The sequence below is a fragment of the Atractosteus spatula genome, chromosome 2 (assembly GCF_055471065.1).
Source record: "Atractosteus spatula isolate fAtrSpa1 chromosome 2, fAtrSpa1.hap1, whole genome shotgun sequence".
Lineage (NCBI taxonomy): Eukaryota > Metazoa > Chordata > Actinopteri > Semionotiformes > Lepisosteidae > Atractosteus > Atractosteus spatula.
In genome coordinates, this window is record NC_142707.1 from 18,382,425 (window position 1) to 18,409,092 (window position 26,668).

A 26,668-nucleotide genomic window follows, 5' to 3' on the forward strand; every position below is an offset into this window, starting at 1 on the left:
TATACCTTGCTCGAAGACTTATTTTGTGTTTCATTTCACCATAATATGTGGTTGACGCAGGCTGTGCAGTGAAGAAGTTGTGAGTTTGAGGTTCATGTATTAACAGCACCCACAGTAGGAGCAAAAAAATTGTAGTTTTCTAAGAAAAATGTGTGAACTAAGTTAAAAATTAAAAGAAAACACTCTTCAGCCACTCAGCACTATCCCAATCTCTCTTAGTGGTCCATTGGCTCATTGTCTTAAAACCAGTATTCTGTTGTTAGCCCCTTGGCTTATCTCTGCGGCTTGGACTTTCAGCTTGTTCTGTGACTATCTTGCTCTCTGGAGCTCTCCCGCAGAGCTCCCTGTATTGGCCATCTCGCAGGTTACCTCACACCCCTGCAAAGGTATAACGTTTGTACCAGGGGCGTAGTCACGGGTGGGACTGGGTGGGTCCAGGCCCACCCTGATTGATCCTAGACCTACCCATTCAGTCCAAGGTAATTTAAGATTTTTTTTCCTTGTATGCGTTACATGATTTTCTTTTTAATGTTACGTGTTTGTTTTTTTCATCCTATGTAATTTGCTATTGGCTCGCTGTATCTTTTGTGACCAATAAGAAAATTCTGTAAATGCAGTGGGGTGGTGCATGCGTAGCCATAGCCTAATTGGCTCTCATTGTCATCAGAAAGTCTTAGAGCTATCTAGCGCTAGTTTTTTGGTTTATTAGCCAACATGGCAAAACAAATGCATATACAGTATCTACGTTTCTCAAAACGCTGCATGTAGATGATCAGACCAGCCCCGCAACAAATAAGACACATGAGATGCTACAGGCATCCTAGGTTTTATGGAGTACAGCCTGGCTTCCCAAATACAAGTGTTTCTGGAACGCAAGGGGTAATGCATGTGTTTACTTGTAGCAGCTCGATACATGCTTGATCTCTAGCAGTCAAGCATGAAGAGGTTCTAAAATTTCTCCTGTAAACAAATTACAAGTTTTGGAATTCATTTATAACATTAAGATAGTATTAACGGATAGACGCGAGTGTGCTTTTTACAGATAACTATTCATATTGCCTCTAAATGCTGTAGTATTTTTAAGTGAATGACATTTACAGAGCTAAAATACATCCAAAGTATGTATTTTACGCTTTTATTAGCAGACCATTCGTGCAATTAATGGTACAATGAATTGGTTAGCACTGTAATGTGACTATACCAATTCAGTGTTAAGTCTTGTGGGAAGTAAGTCACAAATGTCGAATATGGAATATAGAATACTATTTTTGTGGGTTTCATACAAGTTTAATTGCATCATGAAGGATCATACAAGAGCTTCAGAACTTAACATTTTAATACCTGAGGAGTTTCTGAGCACCATCGCTTCACTCGATATTACCCTTGGGGCGATGCATTTACTCCAACCTCTGAAAAGCATACTGTACATGCGTGCACGTTCTTCTGATATGTTTTGCTAAAGTCTGCTGAATATTTAAAGGCAAGGTAAACCCTGCATAGTATTTTAAATACAATATTTCGGACAGATTTTGAATCTTGAGTTTTGCGTTGTGTTCATTGTGTTTTGCAATAAAATATTAACTTCAGAGTAACTAGCTCTTGCAGCTTTTCTTTAGCTAAAGTCCTCATTTGAGAGACCTTTTCAAACTAGCTGTCATTTGAATGGGAATGTGCCGACTCTCTAAGTGACGAGATTATCGCCATATTCAATTCCAAACCCTGACGCCTGCGTCTGGTCTAGAAGGCCAAAACCTCACAACAGAGGTAGGCACTGATTGTTTTTTGTGTGTGTGTGTCTGCCGTGGCACAGTAGCGTTGGGCAGCCTAGGTAATTGTTGCTTAATCTCTGTGTGTGAGAGAGAGAGCCAGTATGTATATAAGGTTCTGCTAATTCTACTGTTTAATTATACTGCTTGAGGACAGGATTGTAAATTGGAGGGGTGCCCCTATGCTGGCAGGACGGTCAGTTAGAGCCCGGGCCACCCACTTTTGCACAGGCCAACCCAAAAACCAATTCCTGGCTACCCCCGTGGTTTGTACAGACTGACAACTGGCTCTTCTCAGGCAGTGATTAGTCTGACTGACTGTCACAAAAGCACTATGCACATGATTTCTGTGAAGTGTCACTTTCCTGTGACATTAGAGAAAAAAGCAATTTTTTCATGATCAGAAAAGGAACATTTGAACATAAGGTTAGAATGAAAAGAGGTCTTTCAGCCCATTCAGGTGACAATAATCTTGACTAGCCATTTGTTGAAAGAAACCAGGGAAACCATGTGGCTTTATAAACATGCCTGGTTACCTTGTTCCAGACACCCAAAACACTTTAATCGCAAGCACACTAAAGCCATTTTCCTGCCAATTAACTTTCACTATTATACTGTTTGGGAAGACGGTTTAAAATGGACAAGGCCAGACAAAAGTTCAAATGAAATATTTCATATTCTATATAACAAAAACAAAAAGTAAAACTAAAACACAGATCTCTTAGCTTTCTATTTCATGAAGCAGATGACTGAATGACCAAGCCTAACTAGTAACCAGAGCCCCAGTTAACCCTCCGTAACATAAACTTTAACTACATGACAGGAACTCTTTCACACTGAGTGAAAATCATAAATGGATCCATAACTTTACATCATTTTACTACGTTGTGCCAATACCTGCATTTACATTTAGAATTAATGATGTCATAGAACAAGTATCAGCATCACAGCAGTTCGAAGTGTCTCCAAGGAAACAACAGAACCTCAGTTATGTTTGTTAATATACACACTTTGAAACATACTGTAACATTTAGTTAACATGTCTGGTTTAGTTGAAGAATCGGCTAAGGTAAGTTTCAGGGTTTAATGGTGGGATGGCACCTGTGCAACCGTTAGAATATGATTCGCACCAAACCCAAAAGAAATACTGCACAGTTCAGGAACTTCATGAACCTAGCAACCGTAAAATAAGCTTACAAACAACTGAATTGAAATGCAAAGAAGTTAAGAGAAAGGCACAAAATATGTTAACTTGGGGTTTAAAAAATTAAAGCGAACTAATTGATATTGGTGATTGGTATTGTACCTTGAAAGAAAAATGATTGGAAATTTCATGTACTCTATGGTTTCTATTGATGTAAAGTGGCAAATGTTGACTGGTGATGTTATGTGAATCTTAATAAATGGTAATTTTTCAATCGTGTCTATGTTTCTCAGAATTTGAGACAGAGGGGTAAATCTCTGCAATCCGAGCTGAGGGCATTTCTTGGAATGGAAAGGTAAGAGCAACATGTTCTTTGATATTCTCTTAAGACTCTTCGCCAGAATTAACGATGAAGTGATATTGTATTAAGAGGCCTTTGGTGCAGGCTAAGCAGCCATAGGTTTGAAATTATTATTGCAGCCTGACTACTTCAATTTCAGCTATGTAGTATAGAACATTCCAAACAGAAGCCGGCCTACCTTCTTTTCTTTGTACCTGATAAAGATGAGGATGGCTTTAAAGATAGATAGACATTCAGTAAGGTACATAGGTGCTAGGCCGTTTAGAGCTTTAAAAGACAGTAAAGGAACTTTAAAATTTATCCTAGATAATACAGGTAACCAGTGAAGTTTTTTCAAAACAGGAGTGATATTCTCTTTCTTGTTTTTGTAAGGATCTGTGCTACTGCATTTTGAACAAGTTGTAAGGGATTTATTGTTTTCTTGGGAAGCCCATAAAACAGAGCATTACAATAATATCCACATCAATGTGAGCAATGGAGATGTAAAATTAACGTGTCTAAATATCATTTAGTTCTATCCCAGGGAAGAGGGCTGTTGCCTACACAGATGACAAGACACAAAACGCTCAACTGTGCAAAACAAGCATAAGGACATCAGTCAGGAGGAACAAGGTAAAGTGTTTTTACTTCTTCACCATGGTCATGTAGTTTCACTCCAAGCACTGTCATATGAAATAACTGTGGAAAAGACCTCCCCAACATTTTGGGTTGTTGCATTTTACTTCAATGAATTTTAACCTTTTATTTTAGACATTAAGAGGAAGGACGCATTCACCCTTGGTAGAGATTCAGTTGTTCTTTGAGATGTCAAGGTGAGAATTAACCACTTCAGGTATAAGTCAATCCACATGACTGAAAGAGGGGCAATGAACAGGATATGGGGCTTCTTCCAGTTATAAATGTATAATAATCATCATTAAATGATCTAAGACTACTGAAGTATAAGCTGTGTCCCTGACTGAATAATTAGCAAATTCATCTTTGTAGAGTGCAGCTACTGTATATTCAGTGGCATTTCCTTAATCATTTTTTTTCCTTAAAACAACTGTATTCCCACATTCCGAATATGGAGTGAGATAATGTAGAGAATGTTGGACTTGTAATAACTAATCAAATAATAATAATAATGATAATAATAATTAATGGAAGTGCTTAAAAGTATCAACAAATGCCTTCAAAGTACTTGACAAGTACTTTACTTTCAAAAGTGAATTAATGCTTACGTAACATTTCTCTTGACTTATTAAGAGTATACTAACTCCAAGGACAAGTATCATCACAAACCAATCTTTAAGTGCTGATGTTGGAGCTGCAATACTACTACCAAGAAAAAAAATGATACAGGTAACACTGCTTTCGGATTTCTAATAATTGCTAAAATAGTATGTTTACAGAGCATTCAGAGTCTCATAAAGAAAGTAAGTTGAGAATATGACAAGTTCCTACCATCTCAAACACTGCCAATCTATAATAAAAAGAAAGTACTTGAACGCCTACAGTAATCAAACACAAACCAGAACATATCAGTGCATGGCAATGACATGTAGTCACAATATTTCCTCTACCCATTCAAGTCCCAAAAAGGACAGAGGAACTTACCGGAGGTGATCCCTGGATTTCAAACAGAGCACAATGTAGCCAATGTAGGGGAGAAGATCACAGAGAGCTCTTCTCAGATTGCTCAGAGTCAGCCCCAGGACCCTGTCTTGACTGAAGGAGACAAAGTGGTCAAACAGGTAGGTAGAAATGAGTAAGGAACAGAGAGTATGGTTATTCTTGCATTGTTTTGTTCGTCTGTCAAAGAAAAGCAAACAAAACATGATGGAGTTGTGCACATATTAAGTGTTGTAAAAGAGTCACTTGAAAAGATCTTCCACTAATACAGAAAGAAATATCAGAGCACCACTTTCTCAGTTCTTCATTTTGTAGGTTATGTTGAGCACAATTAAATTGCCATGTTAAGAAACGGCAGATCTCGCTACTCCTATATTATGCTTATCCTGTAGATCAGGGGTGTCCAAACTACGGGGGAATCACTTCGGCCATGAGCGTGCTTGTCAGTCTCTCTCTTTTTTTGGCCATGCACTCTTCGTATTCCATGACATCTTTGTTTCAAGTGATGAAACAAGTTGCTCATGTTACGTTTGGGTGCAGAAACAGCTTTCAGACAGAGTTTACACTTGATTTCTCTTTGTTCAGTATCCTGTTTGCTGAAGCCAAACGATCAACACTGCATCTTTTTTAGATACCAGCTCGTCTTCGAGTCATCCCTGCCTGACTGGGGTTCAGCATGAGCACTTATTTTGTCTCGTGCCTGGCACGCTTCGTTGTGTTTTGAATGAAGGACAAAAGTTGGACGAGGCAGAAGCATGTGTGTTAACAAAAATGAATGAACAGCCACTCCAGAGTGCCACAGAAAAATTCTGTGTTGTTTTGATTTCACTGAATCACCTTTGTCATTATATGCCTTTTCAAGATGAGTGCTTCTGAGTTTTGTCAATGTTAATCTTTATTTTAGGAGAAGAAGAAATGGTGGTATCACACTTTGCTCAAGTGTATGATACCATGTGTGTACAGCAGAAATCACCAAAGGTACAGGAGACACCTGAGTAGAGAACAAGAATATGAAAAGACTGATGAAAAAAAGCACCAGGAGAAATCCATTGAATATGCACAATCTCATATAGTATTTAAATGAAAAGTTTCAGTGTTGTTTTTAGTGTGGTCATTTTGCATACATTTTAAACAATGTGTCTTGTTTAATGAACAATTTCATATACTTTAGTAAAAAGTGTTGTTTACTGTAGTCCTATACCCCCTTGAACTTTGTTCAGTTTGTTGCGCCAGTGCCTGAGTTTCATGCACTTCAATGAGGACTTCTTTCTCACACCACATATTTTATACTTTTAATGGGAAAAAATGAAATATTAGAATTGTATACATTTTCACCCAAGTAATAATATTTGGTAGAAGCCATTTTCACAGCAATTTCAGCTGTGAGTCTGTTGGTATAGGGCTCCACCAACTCTGCACCCCCAAGATTTGACAATATTTGAGAATTTGAGAAGTCTGTCTGGTTTAGCTGAAGAATCAGCTAAGGTAAGTTTCAGCGTTTCATTTGGCTGTGTATATGTTTTACTTTTTAAATGTGAATATACTAAACTTAATTGTTACGATATACTCTTTTTCAAATACCTTTTAGAATATGATTTGCACACAACCCAAAAGAAATACAGTTCAGGACTTTCATGAATCTAGTTAAAGCAACTTTAAAGTGAGCTGACCAATAACTACTGTAAATTGAGTTTTTTAAAAAAAGGTACACCATGTTTTTCTTTTAAAAAAAATTAAAGGTAACGAAAAATATATTGATAAAGAAGGATGTTGCCAATTTACAGGGAAATATAATACCTTTAGCACAATGTATCATGTTTTTATAGGAACCAAATATCATGGAATCACTTGTGATCCTTCCTGCATTCTCAGAAATATAATAAAAACATTTTTTTTTACCTCTACGTATAAACAAACTCTACATGCATCTGACATTTCTATGTTTAATCTACTGCAGTATATATTTTCTGGCAAGATGAATGGTATTATACTTTAAAATAATATGAAACAGTTAAAAATGTTAAGAAAATTAAATTATTTCTGTTGATGTAAAGTGGCAGCAGTACATCAGATGTTACAGACTAGATCAACATTAAGGTACTTAACAGTGCTTTCTTGGCAATTAAGACCGGGGTGAATTGCTGCTCTATGAGCTGAGGGCCTTTTTTAGAATGAGAAGGTGAGACCTATCAACTTTGAAATTTGAAATTCTTTAATGAATGATCATACATTTCTACAATAAAAGTCTACAATAAAAATACTAATTAAAAAAATATGTCTAATATGGTTTGTTATCTAGCAACATTTGAAAACTTTTAAGGGCTCTGAATACTTTTGCAAGACACTGTATAGAAGAATGCAGTATCTAAATCAAGGCTACAAAAGTATGAAGAACTGACAAGGAGACAAAATGGACAATAACCACTTCATAGCAACTAAGAAAATATCCACAACACTCACCTGAGATGAAACACTGGACTAAAGATTAATGCAACCCTTTTCACTGTTTCCAGGCATATTCAAAACTGATGCTCAACTAAAAGTAATTTTGCATCACATTTGTTAGTTACTATGTATTTATGAATTTGTGAATTGGATGCATTAGTTTAAAAAGGTTATTAGAGACTGAAAATTGGTACTTTCCCCCCCACAAAGGTAGGGTACTGTACGTGCGGTCTAATGACAATGTTATGAATTTGCATGTAAATATAAAGATTAAAATGCAACTGACTGTTCTGTTTTTAGAACTGCTGACTTGAAAGATGCTCTTGTAATGTGACATACCTATATAATACCTAGCAATGCTGTGTTAAAAAATACATAAAAATCATCACGTACAAGAAGTTAGGTGTCATTAAAATATTTCTAGAAGAAACTGTAGCTCTACAGAACCTGACATTGACACACCCCTGCTGTTTGTCACCCTCAACAAATCAAAGTATGAAACGGATAAAACATGATTTAATCACTTATCAAATGAAAAGTTAAAAGTGTTACCTACAATTAGCAGTCAGACCCTTACACCCCCACTGTGGTTGTCAGAAATTATTTTTGAAAAATGGATAGTACTTTTCATGAGATATGCATTCATAATCATTATCCAAAACTCATAAGTCCTCGGCAATATAAATTATGTGGCTTATTCCAAGAGGATAAACGATTCACTTACTGTATGTGAAAAATGTGAAATTCTAAGCGCGATACAGATTTATCAAAAATAATGGGCAAGTTTTTAATAGTCTTTTGTTCTTTTACATGCATTTTGATTCATTATTTACAAGAGTATAAGTATTATAAAAAAGGTCTCCAAGCTCCAACTCTAGTCCTTGAGGGAGCAGATCTTGAGGAAAATCATTATTCTTCTGTATAGGTCAGACACTACTCGTGATTTACATTTACTTAAGACACTGCTGAACAACATTCCTCCAGAACCAGTTTGATGTTTCCTACCATACAACTTCAACATTGGATAGAATGATAAGGTTACAATTACTCCAAAGTTGACTGCCCACAAGCATTTGTTTGAATTTGTAATGAGCTCTAGGACTTGTAATTGTGCCTTGGGCACTTAAATGTATTATGGGACAATACAGAAATACAGGAAATTCAATTTCTTTAATTTACTGGTGAAACCAGTGTAAAAAGATCTTCTGAAGTGTCAGAAGTGCAAGCATTAATAAACAGTTAATTCTTTGCAGGGTTTTTTTGAGGTTGTGTTTTGTCAATTAGTTTCTTTTTATAGTGCTGTACTACATTTCCTTGTTTTAAACCAAGATGTGCTCCATTTCTTATCAGTGTGGAGTTCATGCAATTAACCTCACTACAGAAGCACACAGTACAAATGATCCCACATGCATGTTTACAGTATAAATATACACAGCCAAATAAAAAAGTATTACCACCATTTTCTGAGTTCACAAATGTGATTGCAGAATCCTGATTGTAAATGTACAGAAATGATAAACAAAAATAATTCTTTTGTGAAGGTTTACATTTTCTTCTCATCTGTAAACCACAATTCTGATTAGGCAAGTCAGTGTGCCACAAGTTGAAGATAAATATAGTATTTCAGCATAAATCAGCCCATCATTCATGTTTATGGTAAAGAATTAACTTTATGAGTTTATGCAAAGTTCAGGAAATGCGGTCTTTCAGAACTTACAAAAATTACAAAAATACAAAATTTATAGCAAAATAACCAATATATAATTTCTTTTTGACAGTTTACAACACTGATATTACTCAAGAGCAATTAAGAAAAAACAAACACTTCACACAACAAATAAATAATCATATTCACTTTGGCAATGCATAGTTGTAGCTTTAGCATTGTAAGGATGCAGCTTTTCTAAAGATGGGTTCCATTCTTTGAAGTTATTGAAAGACTATATACAACCCAATCATGATTTTATACTTCAACTATGTATAAAACAGATCTAAGGTAATATTACACATTAATTTCCCCATTTGGTGAAATTGTCAATACTAACTCATGTCTTTACATAAATTAATGTTTAAATGGACACAGACAATGAACACAGGAAACTCTTCTTCACTGGATATTCTATACTCTAAGGCCATGTGGAAATATAGAGCATATAAGATGTGTAAGAAAGTGCCTTTAGTATGAAGGTTAAACTTCAGACTCAAACATAAACCTCATCCTGTCAAAAGGTGTCTTTTTAGACCCACTAGTTACGCTAACAATAATAAATGATATAATTCTCTTAATTACTTGGTCTCGAAATAACTAATTTTGAACAGTTTCTTTGAAACATGATTTTTAGTTATAACACAGTAAGAACTCAATTTTATGTTGCAAGTCATTCACGTATTTAATAATTCTAGAATTTTAAGTACCCTTTATTTCAAGGCTAAATAGGACTGAATACTGGGCTATGGATGCTATAGAAATGGTAGTATTTTTATCTTGTTAATATTTTAATTTAGCTTCTGAAATTTTCTTGAACAAACTAAGTGTGCTTATTAGACTTCTCTTAAAACTGTGCTGTTGTTATAAACAAAATGCACCAAACACCAATGGTGAATGTGTCCTTGTGTTTTACATCCAGGGGGGTTAAAAAAGATAAGGGTATATTGTCCCTTGTTACAAAGGGTGTTAAATTCAGAGATACTGAAGCATCCACTATTTGAAACTACCTACAGAAACAACTGCAGTTTTCAAACATATATTAATGTATCCACAGGTGCTGCAAAGACTGTATAGATACCTGCTTTTATTTTTATTGTCTTGGCAATTTTTAAACTTTTACATTTTAAAAGTTTTTAAATCCCCCACCAAAAATTCAGACTTCAGGAAGAGCATCTGATTTCTTTCAATAAAGCAGAACAGAGCAAAAGCACACAATATAAAATAATAAGAATTTGTATCCATATGACACTTTGACACTTTGTTTCTCACACCACATATTTTATACTTTTAATGGGAAAAAATGAAATATTAGAATTGTATACATTTTCACCCAAGTGTTAATATTTGGTAGAAGCCGTTTTCACAGCAATTTCAGCTGTGAGTCTGTTGGAATAGGGCTCCACCAACTCTGCACCCCCAAGATTTGACAATATTTGAGAATTTGAGAAGTCTGTCTGGTTTAGCTGAAGAATCAGCTAAGGTAAGTTTCAGCGTTTCATTTGGCATCTGATTTCTTTCAATAAAGCAGAACAGATCAAAAGCACACAACACAAAATCATGAGAATGTGTATCCATATGACACTTTGACTCTAATACTTTTATCAGACCTACACAGAGTATATACCGTACACACTTTTTCAGCAGAGGATTATACACTTAAATACATTTGGAACTGCCATTTGTAGGTGTTTTTGTGTCTCAGCTCACAACTGTGAAACCTGTAGTTACAAACATGGAGAATGAAGACATGTAGACATATACCTCTGACCGGCCTACCTTCAAAGAGGTGAAAGATGAAACTTTTCCTTTATCGTCAACTCAGTGAATGTCTTTAAACTTTCGAAAACTGTAACAAAGAATAGGTTTAAAACGTATTTTCACTGGACCCACAGAAAAGTAAAAGTTGTAAATAGAAATGCCCGTATAAATCAGAAAACTACAGCACAAAGGCAGTGGCCTTTCGGGATATAAAAATGAAATCAGACTTCACTCAGACGAATTGCCCTTGGTCACGGACATCTTGCCATCAGTCACTACAAAGATGTTTTCTCTCGTGCCATGGCTTGCCTGACTTGCTTCTCCAGCTGGATGGCGTCTGGTCGCTGGTCAGGATCGACAGCCAGCATGTCCTGGAGCAGCGTCCTCAGCTCCGTGCTTATGGATCTCTTTACTTTCAGGGGGATGTGGAACTGCAGCCTGGGGTTCTCATGCAGGGCCTCTCCAATAGGCACCAGCCTTCGGCCCTGACAGACATATGCTCCTGTATCGGAAACACACTTTGGTTCAATTATAAAATATTTCTCATAGGACTGAAGGTAGGCTGGGCAAACGATTTTTATTTTTTTTAAAAAGAAATAAAAAATGAGATATAATGATGTGTTCCTGCTTAACTTAGACATCGCACGACTTTAAAACCTATAAAAACGGGTTTCGAGAGTTAAAAACCACTTTTTATGCGCGAAAAATGGGTGATTTTTCTTCCTCGTGATCAGCTCAGAATCTTTGTGTACGCTGTAAGGTTTTTACTTCTTAATTAAATGTTTAAAATACACGAATTTCATAAAGACAACACACGTTTCGAAGAGAAAAAATCCCATTCTTTTCTCTTCCTGGTGTGTGAAACTGATCAGCAGGTCTTTTTTTCCCAATCAGAGGCTCTGAAAACAGCGTACCGCCCACTGCGCTCCGTCAGAGAGGGGCGCGGCACCGAGAGAGGGAGGAGGCGCGGAGCTCAGCAGTACAGAACGAACGTTCTACTGCCTGGAGCGCTTATGGCACCAATCGCGTCTGCACTTATAACTTAGTTTTTAAAATAATCAAGCAATATGAACCATCTCTTTTTACTTTTAAGTCCCTTAATTATCATTAAGCACAACTTTCTCACCACTTAGACTATTTTTTGATACCATCCTTAGACAAAGCAGAAACTTGTTGTTCTGTCTAATGACATTACAAGTGGAAAGATTACAGATTTTAATCGTCTTTAATTTTGTTACACATTTTAGAAACGTTTCATCCATACAAACACCACAAAACTATTCTCGATTGTATATCTGAATGGTATGTTACACTTAGTTCACTGTTTTAAATACATCTAATTAAGAAAGTTAGGTGTTAGCATAAACTATTAGCAATCAATAATATTAAATTTAGCACTGTAATAAGTTATTGCACTTTCCCCCGCATCTTGTAAAAATATATTTTCATTGTTCAAATATACATTAAATCTGACTATCATATAATAAGTTAAATACGAAACTAAAGAAAAAATAGGGTTAAATATAATTCAAAATATTTTGCTAACAATGTTAACTGTTTATGAATAATAAAATGTATTAACTAAGGAGTAGGATGGCACAGTTGTTAGTATGCTTTTTGTTTTGTTTCTTTTTCATAAATACAACAGTAGTGCCTGATGTCTCAGTGGCTTTCAAAATTAAATTATGCATGCAAACCTGTGAACTAGAAAGATAACTAAGATATCCATCCATTTATAATGGTGGCGAAGTGGTTAGCATTGCTATCTTGCAGCACTGGGGTCCTAGGTTCAATTCCTGCCATCCTGTGTGTGTGGGGTTTGCATGTTCTCTCTGGGTTACATGGGTTTTCTCCATATGTGTGATATGACTCCCTCTCGCACTCCAAAACATAAGGAAGCTTAAGGAAACAGCCTTTCCACCTCTCTTGCACATCAGTATCCATACCTAGTTATTTAAACAAATTGCCTCTAATTATAAACATCTTAATATGCTGGCTCTGTGGATCCGCATCAGCTATGTTTGCCCATTACTTCAATTCATGTGCATCCAACACACAGTTCAATGCCAGCAACTACACATAATCTAAAATACAATCCTTATTTCAGTATCTATGTAAACATATAGTCTGTTAACTTCATCATCTTCATCAAAAGTATGCCTAACCCCATTAGGAAGTGTTCTTGTTATAAGTGTATTCCTCAGCTTTCCCCAAACTATCTTCTTCTTGCCAACATCTCTAGTCTTTTATCCTGCAATAACTCAGCCAACACTTAAATCTCCAAAAGCTGCTTGTGTTAATTTCTTTAAATCACAAATATCATGTGTAAATACTGGCCATGTAATACTCTGCATTGTGGAATAATAGTTTATTTTAAAGGGAACTAGAGAAACTAAGAACTAGAGAAATCAAGAAAGGCTTTTTTTCTAGAATTAATAAATGCACATCCTGTTCACTGGGGAAATTAAATCCACACTGAGCAATCTTCAATATGTTCAGAATATGACAGCGAGAATCCTATCAGGGATGCATTACACCTGTTTTCAAGTCCTTGCACTGGTTACCTATCAGGTTTCGAGTCAACTTCAAAATCCTCATCCTCATTCAGTACTTACAGTATATGGCTTATTATCTGTCTACTCCCCACCTTTGTCCGTCTGACTCTGGTCTTCTAGCTGTCCTCAAGAACATCTACATTCTGTGGGTGACAGGGTCTTCTCTAGCTGCACCCCAGAGCTCTCAATTTGTATTCCCAGTGATATCAGTCACGTACCCTTTACTTTGTAATCTGTGGTCCTTTTATCTGTTTTTACATCTACTGTATTGCTTTGAGATGCCACTTTTAAAGGTGGTATATAAAATAAAGTTTTTTATTATTGTTATAGAGAAACATGATCAGATTTTCCCTGGTTCAGAAAAAAAGATCTAAAGTATACTAGTTTGTCACTCTTCTCATTCCCTTTGCTAAATTACTTTTCATACTAATCTGATCAATCTAACTGCCTGTTTTCTGTGCTTTCTCTATCCTGCTAGATTTGCAATTATTCTGAAAATTTTCTTCTTGAAATAACTCATTTCTAAATACCTTTTTTCACTGTTAACATCTTGCAGCAACTCTGCGACAAAACATACACTTAGCTCAACCTGACAGTTCATCCTGCTACCAACATTGAATAAAAAAAATCTTAAGATTTCTATATTTATGTCTTTATTTAGTGGTTTCATTAGTGACAAAGGCTAAACTTTCTTGGAAAAATTTATTTTATGTGTTGTGGAAAAAAACTGACTTGCTTTAACAAAATATGTTTACAAATCCTTTCACCTGGCAATCTACCTGAATGCCCAACTATCTGAGAAGCCCTCCATGAAACCATGGTTGCTATTAATTCATTTAGGGCTCACTGACAGAATTGCTGTTTTTTATGCATGCTAATTTTCTGATTCCTCACTCTGTTTCATGTTTATAGATAAAACTATTGATCGCGAAGGGAAATTGATGTACATGTTCATGTACATGATGAACATGTTTGCATGTTCTTTTGTAACATACACCTTTTTGTGATTTTTTTGTATATCTAAGCAAGTGTTCCTGCATCCCTCTTCTGCACTATAGTCATGGCTTTTTTTCTGTTTGCTTATTTCAAAGCAACATCTCCTCCATTTCTAAAACTTTTTGCTCATGTGCATTTTTGTAGTTTTTACACCTCTAGCACTTTAACGTCCTGAATTTTCATTTGCCTTAATTTGTAGAATGAATTTGAGTTTTAGCCTTAAAAAGCTTAAGTTTTCACTATCTTTTGTTTCTTGTCCTACAACTGTTATTATTGATCACCGAATTATTGTACTTGACATGACTTCATTCAGCCTTTCCTGAACGTCTATGACAGGCAGAGAGAGTGCCGTTTCTGGTGCGATCTTTTGCAGCTGACATTTCAGTTTTAAACGAACAAGAAATTAGATTGTTCATAAATCACTTATTCTATATAAACACAGTGTAATTGCCCTCCGAAAATCCTCTTTTTCTTGTTCGTTTTAGAGACCTTGATCGAAACTGATTTTAGATGTCAGAAAGGATTTATTTTCTCTGTATTTCCTACATTGCTTTGTCGAGATTTTAACTTTATATTTAGGCTCAGATTTCAACTATAAATCGTACAGTAATTAATAGCAGTAAATACTGATGTTTTGCTCCCTCTTACCACAAAAATATATATGTTTTATAGCTGGGATGAACTTTATTTCGTACGCGTAGCTACTACGGCTCGGACACGGAACAGTTAAAGATGGCGACAAATCACGGACCCAGAGGGGTGGGGGGGGGGGGGGCGTCTTCTCGCCTCCATAACTAAAATGCCAAATAGGAGTGGCTTAAGCGACATACACAGTCGTGTAACTGACAGTTTGAGGTAGCCTATCGTGTAAATTTCGCTTTGTTGCTGATAGGTTAAGCTTTCGAAACTCTGCCCCAAAGTCATGTGACTGATTTTTCGCCCTGTTTCATTGGTTAAACGCAATGATCACAAGCACCACCATGGTAACTGGGATGTGTAGTTTTTAATTCCGTTTGAATTATAACTGTACGTACTGTCTTCATATTTGGCCAGGGCTTTAAAGAGAAGGCGCGCCAAAAAATTTCGGTGCCGTCGTCTCCGCTTTAAATGTACCCCCGTGCTGGAAGAATTTGACCTCGGAACGTTTGCCCAGCCTACTGAAGGAACCTTTGCCTGTTAAGAGTTAACAATTAGGTCCTCAAGAACTGTTCTACGGTTTTGTACACTCCTGGCTGGCCAAGGTTTCTTTAAGGTCTCTTAAGTGGAGGTGTAACTCATGTATCCTACATGTGATTTAGCAACATGAAAGGGAATAGGTTCTTATCGAAATATGGTCTTGGTTAACTGCCTAAGGCTGACCTAAGTGCCTAACTTTCTGACTTTGTTTACACCTTATATGTTAAGAAACGTCTTCTGACCAATCATAAATGGATGCTTTATGTATGAAAATTTGGCTCATCTTCAAGAATAAATGTCTGTTGCTGTCCTTAGGAAAGTGAGTGAGAGACAAGGTTAACAGAAATTAGCCACAGTAGTAAATGACAGCATATTTGTTTGTTCTCAAATGGTCTCTATCTGGCACACCTGCAGTGCAAACTGACACACACTGTTTAGAGAAACAACTACTCTATTACACAGAGATAAAAGGTGAACAGTCTGGGTTAACACATGATGCCCATCTTGTTCTGCTGCAATAAACCATGAATGCACCATAAATCGTAACATCAAAGAAACTGGATCAGACGCTTGATGTATTGCTAATTTGCTGAAGCACATAACAATTTAGCAAATAAATGATGCAAGGTTATTGGAGTGTGTTATTGCAATGTATTCAATTGTTTATTATGATTAGCAAGACATTACAAAAAAAGGAAATTACAAAAATAATTAAGCAGTGGGAAATGCGTAATGCTCTTTGAAATGAGCTTTTCCAGCCTTTCAATTTTATAATGTTCTTTTCACTATTTGGGTTAAAGCGATTCTTTCTTTTTTGTCAGATGTACAAGCCCGTAAATTCAACATCTTTTATTAACAAGAGGGGTCTAGTAATAGCAAAGAAAGTAGATCTCTTGCAGGTTTTAACTAAATTCCCATGCGCTAAATTGCTAAAAATAAAAGATAAAAACTGGAGAAGCTGGTAAAGCTTACAGAACTTTGTTTAAAAAAGACACTGGAACTGGGTGTCTTTTGTGTGTCAGTACTCATTAGTGAAACAGTTGAATCACAAGCTGTAACAGTAATAAAAATAGTAAGAAACATAAACAGGGATTCTAAACAGAAAACCGTTCATCAAGGTACACACTGCAATTTCTTCTGTTATAAACAGTTATCAATACATTAAATACATGGAAACAAAAGTTAACTACAGGTCTTAGGGTTTTCTAAATTCTTTCCTGAACAAGTTGCTATCTTACTTAGCACGAATATACTTTATCTTCTTGTTGTCTCTTGGCGTTCCTTCTTTATATTGTAGAGATTTTTTATTGCAAAGAGCCTCCATTCCAGCAAAACTAACTTGAATCTATCTCTAGCCAAACTTCTATACAATGAAGCCGGGTAAAGAATAAAATACTCTTAAATTGCACTTGGTTTATTTGCAATAATTGTTCTTATGGAAAGGCTGTATTTTACTAGCTCAAAAAATGAGACAGCATTGCTTGACTGCTCCTATTTTTTGCAAGAAATCCATTTTTTATGTTATATTTTGTTTGTTATGGTTTGTACATTAAATTGGGACAGTATTAATGGCAAATGCAAAAAAACCCATTACATTTAATAATGAATCAGAGAAATCACACAAAAAGGTTATCTAACAAAAAAACAGAATAATAATTAACAACTGAACCTTTCTTGAAATGTACCGCAATAAGAAATGTGGACCTGAAAAATTCAGCAGGAGGGGTCTGTCACTCACCTAAGAGTTCCTTGCCAGAGGTATCCTCAAAGTAGGTAATCCTCTCCAGAATGGCCCAGAACAGGACACCCAGTGAGAAGATGTCAGCTTTGGCAGTGTAGTGCCCATCCCAGACCTCAGGTGCCATGTAGAATTCAGAGCCGCAGGTGGAAGAGAAACACTGTTGGCTGACTTCACCAATACTCTGAGTAACCCTGCTGAGTCCAAAATCAGCCACCTGAAAGATGGAACACCTGTGAGATGCATAGTAATAATTCATACTTTCTAAGGGGTTTGCATCCAAAAGTGATCTACAGACTTACCAAATCAATGCTGTAATTTATGGATGCCATATTGTGCAAGACTGAAGTGGGATTTGACCGGGATTAACAAATCTGTACTGTATGAACAGTGCCACAGGATCATGGGACCAAGCAGTTAGGACCTTAGCTGAATATCTCATTTAAAGGACTCCCTGAGTACAATGTCCCATCACCATACTGGGGCAGCATCCTATTCTGGTCCAGAGGGAACAGTGGCACTTACTGGTCCACCAAAGCCACTTGGAGCAGCAGCACTTACTGTGTATAGATTTTCCTTAGAGGTCTCCCATTTCAGAACTCACCAGATGGAGGCCCATGTTTTGCTTCTGACATTTGCTGAAACTACAAGGAAGTATTGCTGCTGTTATTCAGTGTTTTGATTCACAAAGAAACTACAATGCATGTTAGTTAATGGCTGGAGGAATCCACTGGACAACTACAAATTACAAATTTAAACAGGTTGTGAAGCAAAGAGTTTATGTCTCTTCATTCAAATGAAATTTATTTCTGGGATATCCTGTAAAAATGTATATAAATATAAATTATCCCATATGAAAGTAACTGCATTAATTGTGAATACCAGATTAATGTTTTTGCATAGTTGAGTATAACAAATGCTGAAAAAATAAGGCTAATGTACAGTGCCTTGCAAACTCCTTGGACTTTTTCACATTTTATTGCGTTACAGCATGGAACCATGATGTATTTAACTGAGAATTTTTGCCACTCATCAACACAAAGTACTCTATAATGTCAAAGTGAAAAAAAAATCACTAAATTAATTAAAAATAAAAACCAGAAAATAATTGAATGCATAAGTATTCACCCCCCCAGAGTGGCAAATATTTTCAGTTAAATACAACAGGGTTCCATTCTGTAAGACAATAAAATGTGAAAAAGTCCAAGGGGAGTGAATACTTTTGCAAGGCACTGTTAATACTGAATACCTGATCATAGGGTAAACATTTAAAAGACATCTGTAATTTTTGTGACTTCTCCAGCTTCAAAAACCTCATGACAGCACTAATTTTGTCCACCACAGACGAAAAAGCATAAATCACAAACAAACTAATTTGTAACATTACCCATCCAGCAGCCATATCACTCTGCAACTCAAAACTGGCAGTCCACTGAAGCTAAGCAGGACTGAGTGTGGTCAGTACCTGGATGGGAGACCTGGGAAAAACTAAGATTGTTGCTGGAAGAGGTGTTAGTGGGGCCAGCAGAGGGTGCTCACTCTGTGGCCCATGTGGGTCCTAATGCCCCAGTATAGTGACTGGGACACTAGACTGTAAACAGGCGCCGTCCTTCGGATGAGACGTAAAACGGTAAATCCTGACTGTCTGTTTCTCGAAAAGAGTAGGGGTGTAACCCCAGCATCATGGCCAAATTTCCCATTGGCCCTTACGGATCATGGCCTCCTAATAATCCCCATCTATGAATTGGCTTTATTAGTCTGCTCTCCTCCCCAGTGATAGCTGATGTGTGGTGAGCGTTCTGGTGCACTATGGCTGCCGTCGCATCATTCAGGTGGATGCTGCACATTGGTGGTGGTGGTGGTAGGGTATGCTTTGAGTGGAGTGTCCAGAAAAGCACTATATAAGTGTAAGCAATTATTATTATTATTCTAACCGCTTCTTTTAAATCAGGGTTACAGGAGGGCCAAGGCCTATCCTTTAGCACTTTAAAATCGATTATATGCAGATTATATTGATTATATTTTCAATAATGCCCTTTAGCTACATCAGAGCCATTGTTAACACAGTACACCAGGATGCAATATCTTTTACTGTTTTCTCAGGATTCTTGTGATGGAATTAACCACCTTGATCTACTTAGGTACCAAAAACAAAACAAATGTCTGATAGACAGATCACCGTGAACTACTGACGTAGTGATGATGTAGCACACATAAAACAAGACAAAGGAATTCAATCTATCAATCTCAGGAACTACATGAATAGATAAATTAAAGTACATGTCTTCAAGCCAGTTGCAGACTCAAAATAAAAAGCTCTGTATTTTCTTAAGAAGCGGTCTCTTTTCTTGCAAATTTTTCAGGATATGAAGAGTTAACAGGTAACCACTGCTAGAGCTGATAAGACAAATTCCATCACAAGGAACTGGAGCTTCTTTTATCCACCAGCCAGTAACTTTCCTCTCTTATCTACAGCAATGTTTTACTCAGACCTGCTCTTTTGGAGCTCATTTACCACGCTACCCCCAGGCTGGAAGTTAATTGAACATGCAGCACATCAAAGCAAGCAGCTTCGACAGTCAGTTGTAGTTGTTGTGCCCTATTAACAAAGTATTTAATCAGTTCATGGAAATTAATTCATTAAAACACTGATTAATCTACTATTAAAAAGGGAGGAATGATATGAAAAGGAACCTCTGGGGTGAGGGGGGGGGGAAATGTCTCTACACCCCTCTTTAGAACAAAATTTAGAAGCTATTCTTTTGACGCAGACTCGGTCTTACTAAATTTAAAAAAAGTGTTTCTTAAGGTTATGTAGCCTTGTTAGGGTGTTAAGACAGATGGGGTATTCTAAAAAACGGTATTTAATAGAGAGATTGATGGAGGATACTGGAGGTGGATTACCGAGAATTCCCACAATGAGCTTCTTCTCACTAAATGTTGACCCCACCCTGCAGATATAAAGTACAAAGAAAGTCTAAATGGATAATTCATAGCATTACGTTGTGTAAACATCTTAAAAATCAAAACGATTGGACAAACACCAAAGGTCACGCTCAAGCAACTAGGAAATATCAGTTAGCTACCATTATCCATCTGCTACTTAATCATTACTTACTTATTACCAACTACAAGACATAAGTATGGCAACAAAAAAAATGTGCCTACCAGATGGGGCCAGAAAGTTAGTTGTACAGTACATGCCATATGAACATGTTTACATGTGTTTGATCCTAAACTATGAAATGGGCAGGATGCAATCTCTACTCCATAATAATGTACGTGAAGCTGTCAATGTTTTGGTACAAACAAGCCTTCATCAAAACATGCCCATTTGGCTCAACACAGATCTAATATTACTTAACATTAGTTAAAAACATACAAAATGAACCTCAAATATTGAGTTAATCAATTATAATATAGGTAGTGTATATACCAAATGGTTATGACTTTTTTTAAATTGTGTATGTTAGTTTACTTGTATCTGCTTTAACATTGTTTATAACTGGTAGATTAATACAAATTAATTAATTTGTAGATAAATCCAAATTGTTTATTTGTAATGTACCATGTGTGGTAATATACAGTGTTCAAAAAGAGTTCTTTAAATACAAGGTGTATCTGTCTGATTCAATGTTTAGCTCATTGGTTATAAAATCATTAAAATGAAAAAGGACTTTTGAAATACTCTTTAAAAGGACAGTATTAATATCACACACCTCTCTAAGTGATAAAACTGAATGATTAACTTTAGCAAAATGAGCATCAACTGGACAAGTCAAATTCTATTACCTGATAGAGCTGCCACTTAATTGCCTTTTAGTTTTACCAATGTACACTGCTCCACATGGAAAAAAGATCATATAAATAACACACTGTGTAGTATGAAATAAATAATTTCAGAAATGTTGCGCCTGTAAAGGAATTTTTAAAGAAGTCATTCTTTACAGTTACTGCATTGGGCACAAGATGTCAAATTATGCCCACACTTCTAAATGTAGAAGGTGTAATCCAAGAACAGGTGTCAATATTTTATGCTATGATTCTAAATGTTCCTCTCTCATTTTTTGAACTGCTAACTGTATATCCCCTTACATACTTATAGCTTTCGCATTCCTTTTAAAATCGGATTTTCTGACTACATGACAGACTGTTCTTTATCCCCTTACATAAAGTATGTTTTAAATTGCCTAATGTTTGATGGTATAAATTTTGAGCCAAAAGTTTTTGTCCTTAATAAGGTCTATTAACAGTCATATGAATGTGTCTCCAGTTCATATGATTGTTTTTGACTGATTCTAATTGGACAGCATCTTGATGATTATCCAAACAAAGAACATGATGAACTTGTAAGGTGACACAAATCTCTCCAGATGATAGACTAAAAGATTTTGTTACAGATTATTCATTTTTTTAAGATCAGGAGGTATTTCTTTTTTTGCAAATCAATTTTTGTAAAGTAAGATAAACTGTTCAAGGCATATAACTCTAGAAGAATGCAGAGCCTGTGCTGAAAACCAGCTTTTATATTTGCAAAGCCTGATTACTTTTATTAGCGGTACAGTGGCACAGTGCTACTGTATGTTCTCCTCAGGTTCACACGGGTTTCCTCAGGTGCACTGGTTTCCTCTCACAGTCCAAGAACATACTGATAGGTTATCTGGCTTCTGGAAAAAACTGCCCCTGGTTGTGAGGATGTATGTGTGTTTGTGTATGTCCTGCGAGGGACTGGTGTCCTATCCAGAATGTATCCTGCCTTGCAGATAGCCTCCAACCACCACAAACCCAGTATTGAATGAAGTGGTTAGAACCATCAAAGGCTACCTTGGCGATGGGAGATGAGGACATCGTCTGGTTTGTGGTGGGTGTGCAGGAAGGCAAGATTCGCCCAGGTGTTTTGTCTACATGTGCCCTGTCATGGACTGGTGGCCTGGTGTATCCTTCGCTGTGAACACTGCTTGCTGGGATTACCCTATGGTAACCCTATGACCTGGTACTGGATAAAGTGGTTAAAGATGGATTAATGGGTTACCTTGATGATGGGGCCAGATGTGGAATGGGAGACAAGGACATTGTCTGGTTTGAGATCCCTATGAACAATGTGGTGGGCATGCAGGAAGGCAACTGCACTGCTCAGCTGAATCATGATGCTACGGTTGAGGTGGGCACTGGGTGAGCGGGAGAGGAGGTAACGGTTCAGGTCCCCCTCTTCACAGAACTCCATCACCAGCCAGAGCACACTGCTGTGGGACTGTGGGTCCTCTTCTGCCCTTGGGTGTTGCAATTTGCCCTTCAAAGTATTCTCCACCAGATCTAAAGGAAGACTGCCTGAAGCTATATCCAAGCGCTTGAAAGTTTTGGGCCCTGTCTGAAGGAAACACTGGTGGAGAGCAATTACATTCGGATGTTTTCTTCTAGCTGCTCTCAGTGCCCACAATTCCTGAAGGTTCAGCTCCATGCTTTCTGGGCTGCTGCAAGGAAGCCTCTTGATAGCCACACGCTCCCAGCATTCATTTTCCCAGTGTCTTCTGCATGCAGACCGTCCCTCAAATACCACGCCATAGCTCCCTCGGCCCACCTCCTGCACTAGAGTGTATACCAGGTCCATGTCAGGCCCTCACCAGCCCAGAGCAGCACCTCCAACCTGTGAGAAGGTATTAAGAGCTTTAGTAGGAGAATAATGCAAACCATTTATTTTTTTCTTTTTAAGTATAATTACTAACAAAATCATAAATATCATTAATGTTATTTTTGTTTTCCCTTTTTGTTGTAATAACCCATCTCTAAAGCTCATTTTGTACTTACAAATAAGTACATGTACAGTACTTTACTTATGTAATAACTTTAGTGTTAATAAATCACCTCTGATCTAGCAGACGTTATGCAGTTTATAACACAACTTTGGGAGGAATGACAACAGTCACGTTGACTCAACCTCAGCTGTCAGAAATACTGAATTATTCCTCACATAAAAAACTATAAATATATAAATAATCCCCTTCCCTCCCTCATACATCTTTCGCATCCCTCCTCCAGCCCATTTCCAACTGTGCAGCTACCCCTTGGTCACTCCTCACTATGCACAGAGATTCTAGCCTCCTCATTCTACAACCAGGAGGTTGGCACTCACCCAAGTGTCTTAAAATTACTAAGATTAAAACACCAAAACCAATAAAACTTTCCATGCGCTTAATTCTTGGGTGTGTTATTTCTAGTGAAGGAAGACTAAGCACATTCCAAAAGATTACAACAATGAAGTGACCATAAGGCCCATCCAACTTACCTGGATTCCAGAGCACTGAATTTTACTTAATGCCTGGGTTGTGTGCTTGACTTCTATAATCCCATGTGTACAGTCCAACAGTACACTGTTAATATTGATCATAGTTTTAATTTGTGCAAAGAAATGCAGGAAATGAACAGGAAAAGCATGAAAAAAATGAAAAGACATTTAAGCATGAAAAGGTGTTATCCTGCTACACTAAACCACTCCATGAAAACCTAAGCTTTTTCTAATAATGTCATTATAACACAATACATGAGTTGTGGAGATCAGATATACACATTGCTATGTATTGAAGCCATTGTACACCTTTTCATTGAGACCTAACCAAAAAAAACATCCTTTTTCCACTTCAGTAAAATACTTATAGTCTGCAATTTGTGTGGTTTTTGCACTAGACCACTGTTATTGGCTGTTATATTGTATGTTTATTAATTCTTCTGTACTAATGTGTTACCTAAGATACATTACAATATATTACTACTTGCTACAATAACATTATAACTCACAGCTATATTTAAAAAAAACATATTCCCCAAAAATCAATATTAATGCCTAAAAGGTAATACAGTACAGCAGTTCACCAAGCCTAAAAACTAATAAAAAACTATATAATGCTGAATATTTCTGAAAGATTTACTGACCTTTAGTATGATTAACATGATTCAGTAACTTTATATTAATCAAAACAATGTAGAAAGTATTAAATTGCAAGATTACATCCCCCGGTGGTTTAATTCACATTGTTCCAGAAATATTTATGGGAGAAGAGAAAAGCATCTTCTGACTACAAAAACATAACTCACCACAAGAAAGTACATCTCTTTTCATTTCTATCAAAGGTGATTGATAGCTATGCTAATATATGTGCAGGGCCATCTGCACCAAATATATTAAAAAAGTGGGTAATGTAGCCTTAACACATTTTTATTGTTTCAGCTTCCTCTCATTGATTATATAGGCCCAGTTGTACCTCTAATGCTCGTTTTCTTTCCATGTATATACTGAGATAATACAACGTAATTATGTCTGTGCTTTATATTATTTTCATGTCATCTTTAGAAAATTAAAATAATTGTAAATGTGTACAAAGCTTAAGAATCGTGCATTTAAATAACTTCTTCGTGAAATCCGGTACGGATAATAGAAGAAAATTGGATAGGTTGTAGAAAAATGTGTCTTATATATTTTAGTTAAAATCAATGGAAATTGAAAAACAGTCTGAAAATGCGATTACAGTAATAATAAATGATGCTACAGGTAAATTATGGTAAAGTCAACGGAGTTTTCAATGTTATAATTATTTTTATTATACAGTTTGCTAAGCCTGTTTATTTGTGTACAATGTAGTGTGCAATGTAACTGCATTTTATTGCGCAAGAACGTTAGAACAGAATTGCTATTATTGTCCTATCCTCTATAAACTATACACTGATAAAGTGAAATACGTTAGATTTTATCATCTAAAATAGTAAGTGAAAATCATAATACTATGATCAATAAAAAGATGCAGCTTTTTAAAAACTTTAAAAAAAACTGCAACCGTTTATTTTTTTCATCTTTTTATAGAAGTAAAGACTCACGGCATTGCGCGTTAATTTAATTTAGTTTCAGGAGAATTTTAAAGTACTGTCCTGTCACAAACAGTCCGCAGGCAGCCCCATTACATAATGCACTAAAAATCAAACAGGAAGAAACTAACTTAATCTCAGAATCACTTACGATACCCGATATGAACGAAAGAGCGTTCAAGACGGACAGCGGAATCATTGTAGATTATTGTACTCCATCTTTAAGGTTTAAATACAGAGGACATTGCTTAATTTTATATTTTAGAGACACTTATTTTCTGATTATTAATTCTAGCAACGTTATTCGAAATCAACCTTACACCAGGAGTGTGGTGTTAAAATCATTATCACGCATGCCTGTGTTTTCAAGTAGTTGAATACGAATTTCAGTCGCAGAGGCTCAGTTATTACGGTACCAATAAATATATGTATAAATCGCTTACCTTAAAAATCAAAAACAAAAAAAACGACAATATATTCCTCATTTCTAAAATGATATTCGTTTTCTCATGTTTCATAACGTCCCGCTTACTAGACATAGGAACAAGCTGTTTTCCAATTGGTTACAAGTCCACCATTCCGCTCCCTAACCCTCAAAGCTAGTTTTTGATTGGATGGGGTCAATGTCACTCAAGCTTAAGGTTTGGGTGCTTTCCAATTAGTTTACCTTTCAGAAAGTGACGCGTTTTAAAATTGAGTCCGAGAAGTGTAATGAGTTTCGATTTTTTTCAAGGTTTTTTATTATTATTTAAATACAAAAGGGAAAATACAGCAAACAGGGGTATATACATACAAATATACGAATGTCACAACATGATAGAACAAAGTTATCAAATCAAGTGAATGAAACAAAAAAAAACGTTGTCCACAGTACAGAGGTTATGTGGTATTAGAGGTTACATTAAATACGTTTATATGCCAGAAGATGTTTGTAAACCAACTGTCCAAGCTCATTTTAAAACATTTTTAGTGAATTTGAGTATAGTTTAAGTGAGTTAGAGAATTCTTTAAAGCACATGCTAAAGCACTTTTTTTAATGTATGTAAAACTTTGCTAACATTAGAATGACATTTACAATTATACGAACGTATTTGTCTGGATTCGGAACACTCAGAACAATATCCCTAAAAGTTAAATTTACACGAATAATACTATTATTCAGCAAAGAAGATACCAAGCGCCAGAAGGCTGTTGAATTATAACAGGAGAAGAAAATTCCGTTGTTTCAATATCTGATTCGCAAAAAAATACAGGTGTTGCAATCATAGTTGAACTGTTTTCTCAGTCATTCTTTGGACGGCTACAGTATATATTATTCAGTATTTTAAAATGAATGTCTTTGGTTTTTGGTGGCGTGGGGGGAGTGATGTATTCCGTTCTAGCAGAGATGAGAGAATCCTCGTCTACATCATTAAAAAAATATTTTCTCCTTGATGGCTGAGAAGAATCTCTCAGGCACAATTGCACGGGTGTATTTATTGTTGCACTTTTTATCTAAAATATTGTACGGACCAATTTTGATCTCCAGTAATAGGGGAAGTATATTACTCCTG

The 26,668-nt window shown here is 36.3% G+C and overlaps 1 protein-coding gene across 2 annotated transcripts; it reads right to left on the reverse strand.

Annotated features, from left to right (window-relative positions):
- Positions 1 to 4,859: 4,859 nt before the first annotated feature.
- Positions 4,860 to 25,595, reverse strand: LOC148839391 (serine/threonine-protein kinase PDIK1L). Of its 2 annotated transcripts, XR_016089846.1 has the most exons (6): positions 25,559 to 25,595; positions 23,545 to 23,629; positions 22,294 to 22,905; positions 17,262 to 17,478; positions 10,815 to 11,298; positions 4,860 to 4,981 (listed from the first exon to the last, which is right to left on the reverse strand). XR_016089846.1 is itself a non-coding variant. In XM_088909677.1 (5 exons), exons 3-5 carry the CDS (start codon positions 22,867 to 22,869, stop codon positions 11,072 to 11,074), a joined length of 1,020 nt encoding a protein of 339 aa, XP_088765803.1. In that variant the 5' UTR covers positions 22,870 to 22,905; positions 23,545 to 23,629; positions 25,559 to 25,595; the 3' UTR covers positions 10,112 to 11,071. The 2 variants fall into 2 exon arrangements, 1 of the variants encoding a protein (XP_088765803.1); XM_088909677.1 differs by lacking the exon at positions 4,860 to 4,981 and having other exon boundaries at positions 10,112 to 11,298.
- Between the last annotated feature and the right edge of the window lie 1,073 nt (positions 25,596 to 26,668).

Bases quoted from the DNA above. Each gene is read 5' to 3' on its own strand.
- LOC148839391 (XM_088909677.1), bottom strand. From the start codon at position 22,869: ATGGACCTGGTATACACTCTAGTGCAGGAGGTGGGCCGAGGGAGCTAT. The intron at 17,479-22,293 runs GTAACCCATTAA...TCCATCTTTCAG, and splicing joins CATCTGGCCCCATCATCAAG to GTGGCTGATTTTGGACTCAG. The intron at 11,299-17,261 runs GTGAGTGACAGA...TTTCCGATACAG, and splicing joins CTCTGGCAAGGAACTCTTAG to GAGCATATGTCTGTCAGGGC.